General features: G+C 42.1%; 2 protein-coding genes across 2 annotated transcripts; one reads left to right on the forward strand and one right to left on the reverse strand.

The window, feature by feature from the left end:
- The first annotated feature begins 3,478 nt into the window (after positions 1-3,478).
- LOC145782912 (uncharacterized) lies at positions 3,479-8,278 on the forward strand. The gene is made up of 2 exons (XM_082594699.1): positions 3,479-5,041; positions 8,078-8,278. Exons 1-2 carry the CDS (start codon positions 3,479-3,481, stop codon positions 8,276-8,278), a joined length of 1,764 nt encoding a protein of 587 aa, XP_082450825.1.
- Positions 8,279-14,566: 6,288 nt separating this feature from the next.
- Positions 14,567-16,555, reverse strand: LOC145783091 (uncharacterized). Its single transcript, XM_082594902.1, has 2 exons — positions 16,234-16,555; positions 14,567-15,078 (listed from the first exon to the last, which is right to left on the reverse strand). Exons 1-2 carry the CDS (start codon positions 16,553-16,555, stop codon positions 14,567-14,569), a joined length of 834 nt encoding a protein of 277 aa, XP_082451028.1.
- Positions 16,556-17,544: the final 989 nt, after the last annotated feature.

A 17,544-nucleotide genomic window follows, 5' to 3' on the forward strand; every position in this document is an offset into this window, starting at 1 on the left:
GTATGAGGGGACGACATCAAGGGTATGACATCGGCAGGGGACGACATTGTCGCCACCCCTCTTGGGAGGTGTTGAACCGACTACTGCTTCTAGTGTCGCACTAGTGTACAAGTGTCGCACTAGAGCCCTTACAATTTGGGGAACTGGTATACAAGTCCCCCCTTCCCCTTTGGTAACTCATGACAAAGAGGAATTGACCAAAACATGTAGATTGAAGTGTGTGAACAGTAAAGCAAAGGTAAAGTAGTTTCACCCTATCTATATGTTTGGTGGTCGAGTCCTGTCTTTGTCATGAGTTACCAAGGGGGGGAGGGGGGTCTTGTATACCAGCTTTCAATTTGGCTATAATGCAACCGGCTATAAGTTTCTAGGCTATATATTTATAAATTATAAACAGTTGCAGTTAAACCTACCTATGTTTGTCATAAATTTCTACAATTTATGATGGAGTTGCTTTTTACTCATATAGTAGCCTATCTGATTTTTGTTATTTTGTGCAGCACAGTAGGTACCGTACCATTACTGTAGGTACGGTATCATAGGTGGTTTAAAAGTTGCAAAAAAATGACCATGTGAAAATTGATGCAAAGAATTAAAATTGAAGAACTTGGACTTGCTCTCAGCTAGCTAACATCATCACTTAAATCAAAGCTGTCAAAGTACAATCTTGTTGACCACAGCTCTGTAGGCCTATTTAAATTTAATTTTTGTAACTTGAACCGGTCTCCCAACATGAGTTACATAAAATCGTCCAAGTTATTAGCGTTGCCAGAAAAATATTATATCTTCTGCCAAATGGTGTCTAAACAATTTCACCAACCAAAAACAACATGAAAACATAAAACGTTCAATCCCAAAACAAAAGTATTGAACGTTTTTCATAAAAAATAAAGTGCAGTTGAAAAAAAAGCAGAAACTCGGCTATTCACTTCCGCAAGAAATACAGTTTTAAGTTTGTGATACTCAAATCCTTTCTGATGTTAGGCTATCAGCTGTCTCTGAAAATAACAGTGGTCAAAAAATACTTCAAAATACCTCATTCATAATGTTGTTTCAAAGAAAATATCATAACTCATGTCTCCAAGAAACAATCACATTTTCAAACTGACTTGAACAGAGCTTTTCAAATATGATGCATTAAATATCAAAACTGGCAACTTTTAAGAGCTGTAGAAAAACTTTATAAAAAAGTACAACCAGCAGTGCAGAGAGATCAAAGTACAAAAATTCACGCTTGAGTGCATGTAACCCTTAATTGACGTCGGCTCTCGGCAGATCCATACAATCAATCAATCAAGTTTATTTTCGGCATAGTTCCACATTCATTTTCAAAGTACACATCAGGAGATATAACAAATAGCTTTTTTTTTTATATGGAAACTACACCATGGAGGCACCGAAAAAACCACGCGGTTATGGAGACGGAGTAGAGTAGGCTATTGGTTAATTGTTCAGTTCAGCTTAGTCGATGTACCAATATACAAAACACAAATAATTCGCACAACAAGGATGATAGCAAAAGACCACATATGGTTGGTATGAATCTGTAGCTCCGCCTACCGCGGGCTCTGCATAGGCTACGTCTTTTCATAATTGGTTCTTGAATCCGTGTGGTCTTACAGGCTCATAGTTCTTTCCCTGTGTTGCGTACAAATCCTCAGGCTGGAATTTGACAGATCGCGTGCTTGCTCTCTTGCATTACGTTGCATTCGCATAATATTGCATCTATCTGCGTTGTTGGTCTGCTGTGTGTAGGCTAATCAATTGACTAGGGTGGCAATTGACTAGTAGACCGTATGGTCGTCTCGTTGTCTCCCTGTCGGTATGGGAACTTGTGTAAATTTTGCATTGTGTATATTATACACTTGCATATTTCAAACATGTACTATGTTCCTGTTACTGACAAATAAAACATTGATTGATTGATTGATTGAATTAGTCGGGGAGGCCTAATCTAAAAACTGGTTCTTCAGCTCCAACGTCCAGAGTCTTAATTTGGATTACGAAAACTGGTAGAAGTCTTAACTCTTGGCATGCAAGCTTATATAATAGATAAATAAAACCTAAAAGCCACCTAAAACCATTTAACATCATATAGGCCTAATAACATTTAAATAAACTAAAAATTACAAACGTTTTTGGCCATATAGGCCTACTCGTGTTAGCTCTTTTTAAGTAGGCTAACCAACTGACTGCTGTTCTACATAAAATGAAATTACAAAACTGACCTAGGCCTACATACACCAAAATCTAAAAGAAAAAAAGGCATGAGAATGAAACGGCAAGGCAGAGGAGAGGCAAAATCACATGACGCTTACTTGCGTCATCCAGGCTATGTGTGTTTTTTCACAGGCAAATGAAACAAATGAAAAAACACACAAATAAAACACACTATGAAAAAACACACATAAATGACGCAATTAAGCGTCATGTGATTTTGCCTCTCCTCTGCCTTGCCATTTCTTTCTTATGCGTTTTTCTTTTTTTCGATTTTTGTGTATGTAGATGGGTTAATCCTGAAAAATGGGTCCCACAGGGATCAGTCCTGCTGTCTCCACTTCTCTTTGACATCTGCACTCACGACCTGCCAAGCGCGGTCTTCGCGGAACACGCATAAGCGGACGACCTGGCGGTTCTCCACTTCACGGAGTCGTGGAAAGCCTAGAAGACAGCCTGAGCCAGAACTTATAAACTCTCTCAGCAGGCCTTTGATGTTTCACATGAACCAACAGAACACGTAAAACAGCCACTCTAACGCATGCTCTCGCAGTCTCGCTGCTCTCCTGTATCACAATTGTTGAAGTTGCACCGAACAAGACCACAGATATAACCTACTGCAGGTCTTCTAGTTCTAACTTCTAATAAGACCAGACTGTACGTAATCTTCAGAAAATGACTGCTGTTAAGTTTTTTGTTTAGGTTTATCCTACCTACACTATATCAGTGGGTTTGCTTGTGGCATGTAGCCTACATTGTAGGGCTACAATGCAGAAATTGCAACATGTGCAAATGGAAGCAAATTTTGAGATAAGATGGAGGGAAAGATGGAAAGGAAGATGAAATGGAAAATGGAATGGAAATGGCATGGAAGAAAATCTCAAGATGGAAAAAAACTTCTTCCATTCCATAACATACCCTGCTGATGGGTTCATTATTCACATATAGTGTCAATTGTGTTCATTTTATAGCCTACCAGGTTTAGACTTTTCATGTGTGTCTAAGCCGATAACACACATGAAAACATTGTTGTGCAAATGCAAAATGCAAAAATAATATAAGTAACACCACAACAAGCGCTAACATGAAAATTGGCGTAGTATACCGTCACCCAAACACCAATATCCAACGTTTTGTTGATGCGCTGGACAGTGTGCTAAGTAACTTAAACAAAATGAATCAAACCTACTATATATTAGGTGATTTCAATATCAATATTTTAAACGACGTTCTCCCTTCACCGGTCACAAATTATCTAAATATGCTAAACAGCAATGGTACTTGCCCTATAATTACTCAGCCAACAAGAGTTACTGATAAATCGTCAACACTAATTGATCACATTTTATCGAACGATGTTTCTCATTCCGTATTACCTGGAATAATTAAGTCTGACATCTCTGATCACTACCCTACTTTTTGTATAATTTCCCATGTTGACAACTCGCATCAACACAAACCTCGTTTCTACAGAGACAAGCGTAACCTTGATTCGGCTTCCTTCATTGAGGACTTGAACTCCCAACTAGGCACGTTTCTGTTGGGTATTAAATCATTACAACCTCAGGAACTGGATTATAAATATAGCGAACTATTACAGATTTTAAAAAACGCAATTGACAAATACGCTCCACTGAAAAAAATGTCAAGGAAAATGTGCAAGTTAAAAAGGAAGCCGTGGATTACCAGTGGGTTGTTTACTTCAATTAAAAATAAGCAAAAAATGTACCAATCGCACTACCTGAAAGGGAATCAAACAGACAGGCTAGAGTACAAAAAATACGCAAATAAGCTCACTAAATTGAAATACATTTCCAAGCAAAATTATATACATTCGGAAATTGAACTGAACAAATCTTCCCCACGTAAAGTATGGGAAGTCATTAACTCACTGCTGCCAAATAAACAAAAATCAAAGCAAACAATCAATTCCATTAATATTGATGGAGTGTCATCAAACAAACCCATCGAAATGGCGAACCAATTCAATAAATTCTTCTGCAACGTTGGAAAAGAGATCTCTGACAGCGTTCCGCTTGCCAACGATAACAACTTCACATCCTACCTTACAAACCACGTTCCTTCTTCTATTTTTCTTGAACCAACGACTGGCGATGAGGTACTCAAAGAAATCCGAGCTCTAAAACCCAACAAAGCAACTGGCTACGATGACATTTCAGCATATTTCATACAGATCGCCTCCGTGATTATTGCCCTGCCCTTCTCAAATCTTATTAACTATTCCTTTCAGTTCGGTATTTTCCCTGATACATTTAAACTTGCCAAAGTTGTACCCGTCTTCAAATCTGGAGACAAACTTGAGGTAAATAATTATAGACCTATCTCCCTTTTATCGTCTTTCGAAAAAATTTTGGAAAAGCTCATATATAAAAGGGTCTCTTCCTTTCTAGACAAACATTCTGTCCTTGCTCCTACGCAATTTGGATTTCGGTCTGGCTCCTCTACTTCATATGCCGCTATTGATATTATTAGTGCCACCTATGAACACGTAAAAGGCAACCTGTACACAGGTTTGGTTCTCTTGGATCTCAAAAAAGCCTTTGACACAGTATACCATCCCATTCTACTATACAAACTCAACCACTATGGAATCCGAGGTACAGCAAACGAATTATTCTCCTCCTACCTAAAAGACAGAATGCAGTATGTCGCGATTAATGAACAGGAATCTGAACAGAGATGCATAACACACGGTGTACCTCAGGGTTCAACGCTGGGTCCATTACTGTTTTTATTGTACGTAAACGACTTACCAAACTGCACGTCTTCTGTTCCAAGACTTTTCGCAGACGATACCTGCCTGGTAATTAACGCTCCTAATCTAACCTACTTAGAAAAGGAAATATCGTCTGAATTACTTAACATCAAGAACTGGATTAATGCCAATAAATTAGTTATCAATCCTTCCAAATCAAATGTCATTGTAATCCCTCCTAAAAAATGCAGCTACCCAGAAGATATCAATGTACTTTATAATTGTGTTCAGATCGAACAAGTTAAGTTTGCCAAATACCTTGGCATTATTTTTGACAATGGTCTAAATTTTGAACCTCATATTAATATGCTCCACAAGAAACTTTCTATATCTGTAGGGATATTGTCGAAACTCAAATACATTCTTCCAAACAAAACATTATTACAATTATACTACGCACTGGTACATTCTCATATCGTATATGGGATAACGATTTGGGGTTCATGCTGCAAGACACAAATGAACAAGCTTAGCACCTTACAAAATAAGGCTGTCAGAATAGTAGCAGGTGGCAGGTGGTCTGATCATGTCACACCTTTCTATAAGAAACTTAACATACTCAAGCTTAAAGATTTGTACGAACATGAAATTGCTAAATTCATGTTTAAATTTGATACGGATGTATTGCCTCTGCCTTTCGCACACTACTTTGAAAAAACCAAACTCATGTATAATGCACGACTTACTAGACACTCTTCCAATGATTGTTATTTTGACCCACGTTACGCCTCATCCCGACTCCAGCGCAGCATTAAATATGCCGGAGTGAAAGTCTGGAACTCCTTACCAACGAGCTTGCGTAAATTGTCATTTTATTCTTTTAAAAAACAACACAAATACTCACTCATCGCCAAATATTAGCACGATTAATTTTGTATTACCTTTATGCTACCGATAGACTACTAAATATATTTCTCTATGACCATCTTCTAACACCTTGTCTCAATTTTCGTTATTGAATTATTCTTATCGCAATTTTAGAACTTCTATTAGAATCTGGGGTATCTGCTTGACTCGAAGACCCATGGTCTCTTCGCAGATTCCCGTTGCTGGAAATTCCTTTTTTATTGCTGTATTTATTGTATTATATTTACCTACAACGAAATAAAATCAATCAATCAATCAATCAATCAATCAATGCCAGAATTTGATGAATGCAAAATAGCAGAACCATCTTTCCGATATAGTTCTTCAAGTGTTGTTGCCGGAGAATTATTCAATCCACCAAGGTAAAGGTAAAGGTGGTCCCATACTTGATTCAAGTGTTGGGTATGAGAAGATAAGGTTCTCATTGTACTAAGCCTTCGGCACTAAGGAGAGTAGGGTGGCCAGTTCCTTTCTCTCGGCTACCTTTCCTGCAGCAATTATGACCACCCAATTCATTACACCCTAGGTAGAGGTGATCGGTGTTTTCAACAACCAACCGAAGCCGGGAGTCGAACCAGGTTTGGATAATTGGAAAGCCAACGCCTTATCAGTTGCGCCGTCCCACCGCATCAATCCACTAGATGCCGCTCAATGGATAGCTGTCCTGATATGCGTAGCTCAAGGGCAAACCTCGTGAGCCGTACCAGCGCCGCTTGATCTTGGGTCGGACACTTAACCACTGAGCTAACGAAGCGGACTTTGGTTTATTCTATACAATAGGTGACGCTGAATGGAGAGCTGTCCAGAAATGTGTTGCTCATCAAGATCATTGCAAGAATACAAGCGCTTGCGAGAGAATAGGCTACTTGAACTGACCATAACAAGCTCAAGAAAAACAAGCATTAATTAGGCTTTAATCAGGGATTCATAGTAAGGAATCGTCAACTCGCCTAAATTAGTTTTTCTAAAAATTTAAAAATATTTGGAAACACTTTCACACTCTGCTTGTCAGATATCCAACCGAGTTGGTCATCCCTACACTATGAATCTCTGGCTTTAATAAACTTAAAATTGATACATCCATAACGCAGTTCTGAAAATAAGAAAAAAAGAAATAATACCGGGCGAACCGTTTGGCTTCTGATGAAGGTGCGTGAAGCAAAACATGTGAGGCGGAAGAAACGTGCAAGTACAAGCCACAGTATGTATATATATAACAGGGTGAAGACTAAATTAAATCGATAACACGGTATGCATTGAAAACAAGAACGGGGTCGAATCCCCTCCGCACGGCGCGAGCGCTATCAGTCCCTCTGTCCTAAAAGAGCGGCTGGTCGGCTCTGACGGTCGGTCGAAGCAGAGGTCTCGTGCAGCGGACATCCGGCCACGATGATTCCTAAACAGCACAAGAAATGTGGGAGGTTCCAATTATAGACAATGGGAAACACAATCTACACGCTACGCAATGACGATCCAATCACTACGGTTATTATAGGTTAATACTGCGGAAACAGATAATGTCTAAATGCAGTACGCGAAGCTTAAATTGTGAAATTTGATGAAGCATGTCAGAGGGCACAAAGCGCACTCTCTCTACAAAACGGAGGGACAGTCCGAATAAGGACCGTGCGAAGCAGTCGCACGAACTGCCACAACCCGCGGCGCGAGAGTAAAGCGTCATGACAGCAAGACGGGAATTCTAACTAAACGGGGAAGGTGAAAAAAACGGACAAACGTTTAAATGAAACCAGACCAGGACTGTAGTGCCAGCAGACGACCGGGGGAAGCGACGAGGCTTGAAGTGCCTAGCCTCATGACAATCTGCAAACATAGAAACTGAAAGATAAATATACTGAAAGCATGATAGCTATGCGAAGCGGCTGAACGTGGAACCGGTCCAACAGGGCAGGAAGCGGTGGACAGATGAATGCGAGCAGCTGTGACGAAACAAGGCCAGTAGGGCAGAAAGCGACGGGCAAGCTAGTCGCAAGCAACATGCCGGCTTATATCTATGACAGCTGGGCAACAAAAGCAGGACAATGCCTATAGGGCAGAAAGCGACAGGCAAGCTAGTCGCAAGCAGCATGTCGGCTTATATCTAGGACAACTGAGTAACGGAAGCGGTGGCAGAACAAGCCCAAAAAGGCAGAAAGCGACGGGCAAGCTAGTCGCAAGCAGCATGTCGACTTATAGGCCTATCTATGATACCACAACAAGCAAGTTCCTAACAGCAGTGGCTACAAGGATAACAAGGTGCTACGTGAACAAACGACTCCTACGGATGACCAATGGTCAGACAAGGATTATAACAAGGTAAAGGAAGTGTACTGCATCGCACGCCTGTACGAGGGAAGCGCAGCTCCTAAAGACACAACTCCTAAAGCTCCTAAAGACAACTACAGATCAGGGGACTGCTAAACGAGGGAGTGATTAACTGAGGAAATGTATGCAGTTTCAAGTCTTACCCAGGACTAAGAAATGGTTGAGAGCTACTGTAATTCATTCGATGACCGTGTGCAAGAACGATGATTAGCTAAAGAAAGATGGAATGAATGAATACAGTTTCACGTCGTGCTCAGAACGGAGAGCTACTGTAATTAATTTGATAACTATATACGAGAACCAGTGGCGCCGGCAGGGGGGGGGCAGGCGGGGCAGCTGCCCCCCCAATGTTTTGGGCATCATCTTTTTTTTTTTTCATTAATACATATTAATATATATTTTTTTTAATATTTGGATCCCAACCTCAAGTAAGTCAACTCAAGTTGCAAGGGGGGGGGGGAGGTAAAAGCTCTCTCTTTAAAAAAAGTATGGAAAACATTGATGACTAAATTGTACAGTAGATTAAAAGATTTTCTACAGAAGCAAAGATATAGACTTTTTAAAGTTTTAACTAACGTCACATTGATGTAGAAAAATAACAACCTGTTAAAATTTTGATACCTCACACTCCCATGACTTCTTCCGAGCGCATTTTGGCATTGGTTGCTTGCAGTGATTCTTTCACTTAAACAAAACGTTTTGTTTCAGCAGTTTTGAGTTGTTCGATTCTTAAGTTGTAAAGGAGACTCAATTTCTCCAATATTTATCATTTATGTTTCTTCTTTAATCCCAGCAGAGTATAAAACTTGTAAAAGTTTTTCTCCATACGACGTCATGAATGAAATTATATCTCAAATCAGCGTAATGACGTGACATCATCTAAACATTTTACCGAATAATAAATTAACAAATTCGATCGTCAAAAGTGGTTTGGTGGTGGTAAATATTACGTAATGAAAAAAATGTGATAAGGTTGGAAGACATAACGTCATGTATTTTCAATACAGATATGAAGTTTAAAATTTATTCTTTTGTTCATATTCGTAATCCACCTTCAAAGCGGTACTACAAAGAACAATTTTCGATAAGGGGGGCATCAAGAATAAGTCGACATGACTTTTAACCCTTAGAAGGTTGGGCTCCTGGAGTCTTGCTCAGTTTGGGGGGGGGGCTGTCAATTTTTCTTATGCTTTAGGAGTGATATCTCTGTTATTTTGGCACGGTTTCAAAATTTGGGATTCACTTTGTAAAATTATTCACGCTGAGCATATCCGAAAATTAAAACTATGTGAATTTTAGAACTGCTCATATACGTTGAAATGTTGAGGTCACTTATGAGTGTAATTTGTAGCGTGAGTTTACACATTATTTTTTGGTAGAGTAATGAAGAACATGCATTGCAATGTTGTGATTAAAAATTTTTTACATAATTTTACATAAACAGTTAGCATTAACGAAACATGGGCCAAATTAATTACTTTCATCCAGCTGGTGGGAAAATTTTGAACAATAGAATATGAAATATTTCAGAGGATGTGCTGAGAAATGCCTTATATCTTCAATTTATAACCTTTATTCGCTCAAAATTTCAGCTCAATAAAGGTAAATAAAAGTTAGGAAAAGTCAAGAAATCTCGTAGTCGCAGCCTCAGTGGTTTTAGAGATACAACTGTTGATATAAAAAATTTAAATTGACAGCCCCCCCCCCCAACCTTCAAAGGGTTTGCATTGAGTCAACAGGAATATGCCTGGTTTACGTCAGCTCCGGGATCAGTGAAATATAAGGTTGTCATCTTCAGTGCAACAAGACCATTGATTGATTGGTTTAGTGAGGATTCGTAGTCCCATTGCTTTCATTTTGAGTGATCATACTGATTTTCAATTTATTCCTACAAGACGTTACGTAATGTATAACTAAGGTTGGAAGACATTAGTAGCCTACGTCATGTCTTTTCAATTCAAAATGAAGTTTAAAATTTATTCTTTTGTTCATAGTCGTAATCCTCCTTCAAAGCGGTATTACAAAGAACAATTTTCGATAAGGGGGCATTAAGAATATGTCGACATGACTATTAAGGTTTACGTCAGCTCCGGAGATCAGTAAAATATAAGGTTCTCATTATCGTGATTGTAAGCCGCGGGAAATTTTTTCTCTAAAAAACAGATTCCCGGTAAGCTAAACATTTTTTCTAGCCCTGGTAGAAAACAAGAGAAATTAAATAATATACCACTGTCTTGCACCAGTGGCGTAGCCAAGGGAGGGGGGGTTCGGGGTTTCAATCTTTCAAATTGAATTTACGGATGTTAATACATTGTTTACAAGAAAAGTTGTAGCCTATGATGTAGTTTTTCGTCAAACCGTGCAAGGATGCAAGCCATCTGCAACTGCTGAGATTGCTTGTTCGATCTAGATTAACATCTAAACAGCTAGGCTATTCGTTATACAAAACCAATGGCCGAGTGGTTAGCGCGTTGGGCTCACAGTCGAAAGCCTGCATGTTCGACTCCAGCCACCCGCACTTGCTGTTGTTTCTCTAGGCAAGAAACTTTACGATAATTGCCTCTACCCAGTGATCGATTTCGAGTAATGGGTAGTACCAAATTTAAGTCATAAGTAGAGTAGACAACCGGAAACAGACATTGCCGTCGGCTGCAGCGTGGGTCAGGTGTATGTTGGAAGGCGTACACCGATGCATAGCGCTCAAGTCCGCTTTCCCGCAATGCAGGATAAAGATAAACAAACAAACAAACAAACAAAAAAACAAAAAACTTGAATATATCAGAAATAGCCTAAAGTAACTTCATTTTCTCAAAGCTTTTTGTTTGACACTCATCAAGATGTATGACCTCTATGACGTTACATTTTCTAAACTTTGGGTTGACTTGAGAACATAAAAGTTAGTCCGGAATAAGATCGCTATTTGGATCAACCAAGGAGAAAATTGATAAATAATAAAACTGTAATAATCTCGCAAAAAAAAAAGCAATCAACCTATGTCTCTAAAACAAAGTTTGCCTAATTTTAAACGAAATTGCATTAAAAGAGCGAGTTTTTCCAATACCAAACATTCAAATATCTCAGTCTGGAATTAGCAACAAGAAAACGTAGAGACTTAGCTTTATTTTCGAAAAATGCCGAAGAAAACGTGATCTTATCCTTTTGCTATGCCACCGGACAGCACCATTTTACAGAAATACTCATACCCACAATTTTGTTGAAAATGCTCTCAGAATGCACCAAACTGAAAGTAATTTTTCAAAATTTTCTGGGGGAGGCCCCCCAGACCCCCCGCCGCTAAGTGTCGCCTTCGGCGAACACGCTATCGGGCTTCGCCCGCTGGCTGTCAACACCCCCCCTTTCAAAATTTTTGACTATGCTACTGTCTTGCACTGTCAATATTTTGCCCCCCCAATGTTGAAGGTCTGGCGGCGCCACTGACGAGAACGATGACTAAGCTAACTAAGGAAAGGAATGGATGGATGGATGCAGTTTTACGTCGTGCCCAGGACGACAAACCGGTTAAGATAAATCATAGTCTTTCAAGTATGCGGGCGCAACGATGTTCCTACCGACACGGGAGACGACGGAACTGCAATGACGCTCGCCAACGTCCACAAGTGGAGTCCCGGAGCATTGCGCATATTCATGTTCTACGGTGAGACTAGGTCCAGTCTGAGGCGAGAGCGCCTCCGAGTTTTCTATTCCTACTATGGGGTGAAGCACCGCGGCTTTAAGTCTATCGATCGATACCGTGTCAGCCCTGCCATTGATGCTCAGGGTGAAGTACTTATCACTGCGGTTGAGATGAGATACGGTCCTTGGTATGACCGTTGCAGGCTGCTCAACACTCTGTCCGTTCGGACGAACACATGCGTATATGATAGCAGGGCGTCGTCTAGAAAGGTGGCTCGCTTGCTGGGATGCCTAGGGCGAGTGTAGCGAAGCGTTTGCATGAAGTATGACAGGTTCTGGGCATACAGTGAGTGTTGAATGTCCTCCCCCTCACGAGCATCGAAGAATTCGCCGGGAAGCCTTAGTGAAGTGCCCATAATCATTTGCGCGGCGGAACAGGATAGGTCTTCCTTCAGCGCAGAACGCAGTCCTAACATAACGAGACCCAGATTACTACACCAGGCAGCGGGGTTGCGCTGAGTTTTTAAAGAGACTTTTAGACTCCGGTTGAAGCGTTCATTGATACCGTTGGACGCAGGGTGGTATGCCGTGGTGTGCACAATTTTACTTCCCAAGAATGTGGCCATCTCGTGCCAAAGGACAGAGGTGAATTGCCTACCACGATCCGATGAAATTACTCAAGGGGCTCCGAACCTGGAGACCCAATGCAGTATGAATGCGTTGGCACAAACCTTCGCGCTGATCTCTGGCAGGGGTATGGCTTTCGGCCAGCGAGTAAATCTATCGATGACGGTTAAGATGTAACCGTAGCATCCTGAATTCGGAAGGGGTCCTACCAGATCGACGTGCACATGTGAGAAACGAGCACCAGGAGCGTTAAAGTGTTGTAGTGGGGCAACGTTATGGCGTCCTATTTTGGTTTGCTGACAGGGCAAGCATTCCCTACACCATTGCCGTAAATCGGACCTCATTTTCGGCCAGACGAACCGTGCGGCTGCAAGATTGCGGGTTGCTCTAATTCGCGGATGAGCCAAGTTGTGCAACGTTTGAAACACGAGGGACCTGTACAACTTGGGCACTAAAGGTCGACACCTCCCGGTACTGATGTCGCAAATTAAGGAGACCCCGTGGTCGGGCAGAGTTTTTCTTTCTACGAACTTACGACCTTCCAGGAGTACCTGAAGTGCCTTAAGGTGAGGTATATTGCTAATAACTCACGGTCGAATGTAGAATAGCGTCTCTGAGTATTATCCAGACATTTGGAAAAAAAAGCAATGGGCTTCTGTTTACCATCGATTTCCTGTTGGACCACGGCACCGACAGCAGTGGAAGATGCATCCACGACGAGAGAGGTCGCGGCGCCGGGGGCTGGATACGCTAACAGTGAAATGCTCTTTAAGCCTTCCTTAGACCTGTCGAAGGCTGAAATTGCATCATCGGTCCAAGGTATCGGTTTCTGACCGGATAGCTTGGGAGTTAAGATGCCGTGTAGCGGCTGCAAGAGCCGTGCGCAGTCAGGAATAAATTTACGATAGAAGTTCACCATGCCAAGATACCTCCTGAGCGGCCCTGCTTGTAGTGGGCGCTGGAACTTCTGGATTGCTTCCACCTTTCCAGAAAGGGGTTGAATGCCTTCAGAGTCGACTTCATGACCTAAGAATTTTACCTTCGGAACACCAAACACACATTTTCCCTTATTGAGAATGAGCCCGTAGTGAGTCAAGCGTCGAAAAACTGCCCTCAGGTGGATTACATGTTCTTCCTTATTTTTGGAAAAGATTAACACATCATCGACATAACAAAACACGAAGTTCAACCCACGCAAAACCTCGTTCATGAAGCGTTGAAACGTTTGGCTAGCATTACAGACCCATACTTAATTTACAGAATTCGAAGCCGCCAATGGGCGTAACGATGGCAGTTTTTGGAATGTCCCGCTCGGCGACACGAATTTGATGGTAAGACTTGAACAAATCCAGACTAGAAGATAGTAGAGCCATGCAACGCGTCGACGAAGTCATGCAGGAAGGGTAGCGGATAAGTGTCGCGCCGGGTCTGACGGTTGAGATTTCTATAGTCCCCCGTGATGCGGTAGCGACCTGTGTCCCCTTTTGGGACCATGTGGACAGGAGAGGCCCAGGGAGAATTGGAAGGACGAATGACACCCAGATCTAAAAGGTGCTGTATCTCCTCGCGCAGATGTATTAACTTTTTGGGTGATAACCTGCGCACGCGCGACGCTGTGGGAGGACCAGAAGTGAGAATATGATGGCACGTTTCATGTTTAGACGGACGATGATAGTTTTCCAGAGCAAGAACTTTCGGGAACTCGACGTTTAAGAATGCGTAAGCGCCTAGCTCGGCAACATTGGAGTCCTTGCCTTTCAGTACGCTAGAGAGTGCGGTGTGTCGCACACGATTAACATAGTTATCACGATTCGGCATAATCAGGCGCCTATTAGGAATATCAATGGACAGGCCAAAATGTAACAAAAAGTCTATGCTTATTATGGGTACAGATAGATCAGTGAGCTTATAAGTCCATTCAAATTCGACGGGTAGGCCAAGTGAGAGCCGCTTGCGCGCGCTGCCGAACACCTGAATGGGCGAGCCGTTTGACAGCTGTAAGAACACTAGAGGATTTAGCACCATTAAAGGAATGGCAAGGAAGTATACTTAGACTACTACCAGTATCAATAAGAAAAGTTAGATTCGTGTGCGGGTCATAGAGCCGAAGGATCGCGGCGGAGTTTAAGTTGATGGTCCCCACTTCGCCCGCTCTGCTGAAGTGGGACTCGACACGTTTTTTGCTCCTTCCCAGTTGCAAGAAGGGGCGCAGCAACGGGTCCTAGGACCAAACCTATCTTGATAGAAACAGAGTGAGGGGCGACCTCGAAGATTGTCCCGTGAGGGTGTGGGCCTCCGAGCGGCGAGAGAGGAGGACGCCCGAAAGTCAGGCGTCCTGAAACTCCCAGAAATCTCACTACCGGAAGAGTTCATCCTGCGATCGAATGACTGTACAGACTCAAACAATGCGGAAACACGCCTATCCAAAGATTGATTAATGTCTGCCTGCGAGGAAAGACTGCGTGAACCCTGTACAACGGCATCATCGCCGCTTGAAATTTTAACTATTTCATCCGCTCGGCGCGCCAACGTCTCCAAATCATCACCCGCATGCGCGGCTAGAATGCGCCTAACGTCAGTCGGCAATTTGCCCAGAAACAATTCACGCAACAAGGATGTTGTGTGCGACGCGAACACAACAGGTGTGGTAGTTAATTGCGCCGGTGACATCACGATTTTCCTAATCCACCCGGCAGGACTGAGCACTGTTAAAGCACGCCAACTTGAAGAAATCACTCGGTTTCCAATGACTGCTTCGCAGCAATGAAGTTTATGCGGTTTTTCTGTCAAGAAATAACACAACATAAGACACTAGTCACAATTCAGCAAGCACAACAGTCGAACTGATAAACGTACCAAATTTGTTGACAAACAGTTCTCAATCCACTGTACGGTAGCCTACACAAGTTCCACAGGTTGGCCAATGACGCACTGAATAAATAAATTCGCGATGCTACCTTTCACAATTATTACGTAGGCTACCGTACCGTACAACCATAACGCTAGGCCAATAATCATTAAAAAACAAAGAAACGTGGCAATTCACTTGGCCTAGTTAAGATCGGTTTACGAGAATTAATTTCCATTAGGCTGACAAATTATTGGTCAATAATTCAGTAGTGAACATGAATCCACAATTCACGACACAAATCAATTGATCATACAATTCAGAATAACAAACATACCGGTAGTATGACCGGATCAGTAATGCCAAATTATGCACTTGTACGCAAAGGATTCTATAGTGATTGACTCTGCAATATTTAACTTTGAAGTATTAGCCTAACAACAATTTAGGCACATCAGAGATACGTTACGTTTGTTTACGGTAGAAAGTCAACATTCAGTTATACAAAACATTATTACATCCCAAGTACGCTCACCAGTAAGTTGAACTTTGAGAGATAGCAAGCTGCAAATATGGAATTCAGCCTACACGCAAGTAAGTATTACCATAGCAGTTGTCAAACTTAAGTCCTGTAGAAATACATAACAGAGAAGCAGCTAACAAAGCATAAACATCAATCAATCAACTTTCAGTCACAAACTACAGTAACTAACAAGTTCGGCTAGCTGGCAAACTAGCAGCAAAACCGAAAACGTCTCGAAAGTTCCATAGACAATCTCGTGGTGAGTGTTGTCATTTGCAAATCAGCGATAACAATGAAGGGGAAACGACGCTAGGTGGCGAATACACAAATCAACGGGAGTAATGCAGTAAAACGAAAGGCAGGCTTTTCAAAGACCTGTTGAAAATCTAACAAAGGATGTATTTTCTCTAGCGGCACTACCCAAAAGTCGTCTTATTTTAGCTAAATGAGTCGATGGCCTTTCGGCTCCGAGAGGAGTTCTGTGGAACAAGGCACTCACACGGTCTCCCTCAGTGAGACCAAACTCGGGCAGGAGGGCTCGTTTAAGCATGGCATAGGGGTCGGCACAACCGTCAAGGTCGACTACGGCGTCGGCGACCCTATGCAATTGCTGCTCGTTGAGTGCCTGTATAACTAAGTCATATCGTTCGTCAGTATCATCAATGGCCCTATTTCTAAAGAAGCTTTCGACTAACTCGATCCAGAGGGGTACGTCCGTCTCAAAGAACCTCGGCAACGACATGCCATAGGGCCTGGGATGCCTGCAGACACCACAATCCAGTGTCTGAAGGGAGTCGTCTGGACGGGGGCGAAACACATTGTCATCGCTGCTTCAAGACGCCCCGATCGCGAGCCACGAGTAAGGCGACGACCAAGGACGACAACGACGAGGGAGATTAAAAGGCTTATGGCCGACAAAATAGCATAAAAATAGTATATAGACATTGTAAATTAACACTTAACTTGAGTCCAGGGTCCAACTCGAACTTAAACAGGACACAACAGTGATGATAGTTGTCGCAGTCGTTGTTTAAGCGTCCGGTGAAGAGAATCGTACAATACTCCACAGGAAAGTAATCCAATATAATCCAATGTAAGTTTCACGCTAATCCAGAATCACGTCGGGGTCACAATAAATATGTAGCGGACGCAGTAGTTAGCACGCGCGCTCATATGCAGCCGTCCGTGCTGACGGCGACATTCCTGGGCAGAACCGAGATCAGAACTGGCGAGGAATGACCAGGACACGATAGTCTTCTTCGCTGTCTTATCTTTTGACTGGCTTGACGGAATAATACTTGACACAAGATAGAATTCTTTAAGACTGCGTTGTTTATTAACTTGACCACTAGTTCCAGAAGAACAGAAATCCAAACATAGCAAAAAGAAGACACCGAACTATTGACAATCCCACTACCGAAATACTGGTACCCGGTCAGTTGGTCGACAGGACAATTGGTCGACAGACAATTGGTCGACAAGACAGTTGGTCGACAGGACGTTAGGTCGACAGAACGATTCATTTTAGGGTTAGGGTTAGTTAACTAACCTTAACCCTAACCTAACTCTAACTCTAGCCCTAACCCTAACCCTAAAATGAATCGTCGTCGACCTAACGTCCTGTAGACCAACTGTCTTGTCGACCAATTGTCCTGTCGACCAAATGTCTGTCGACCAATCGACCGTGCACCGAAATACTAGCATGCTGGCGTACTACATTAGGAACTTCAT

This window comes from Aplidium turbinatum, chromosome 1 (assembly GCF_918807975.1).
Source record: "Aplidium turbinatum chromosome 1, kaAplTurb1.1, whole genome shotgun sequence".
NCBI lineage: Eukaryota > Metazoa > Chordata > Ascidiacea > Aplousobranchia > Polyclinidae > Aplidium > Aplidium turbinatum.

What these genes read in the sequence shown, in the direction of transcription:
- LOC145782912 (XM_082594699.1), top strand. Translation starts at nt 3,479, where the DNA reads ATGCTAAACAGCAATGGTACTTGCCCTATAATTACTCAGCCAACAAGA. An exon ending in TCGCAGACGATACCTGCCTG is followed by an intron (nt 5,042 to 8,077) that starts GTAATTAACGCT and finishes TACCACAACAAG; the next exon opens with CAAGTTCCTAACAGCAGTGG.
- LOC145783091 (XM_082594902.1), bottom strand. Translation starts at nt 16,555, where the DNA reads ATGTCGTTGCCGAGGTTCTTTGAGACGGACGTACCCCTCTGGATCGAG. An exon ending in TAAAATAAGACGACTTTTGG is followed by an intron (nt 15,079 to 16,233) that starts GTAGTGCCGCTA and finishes CCACACCTGTTG; the next exon opens with TGTTCGCGTCGCACACAACA.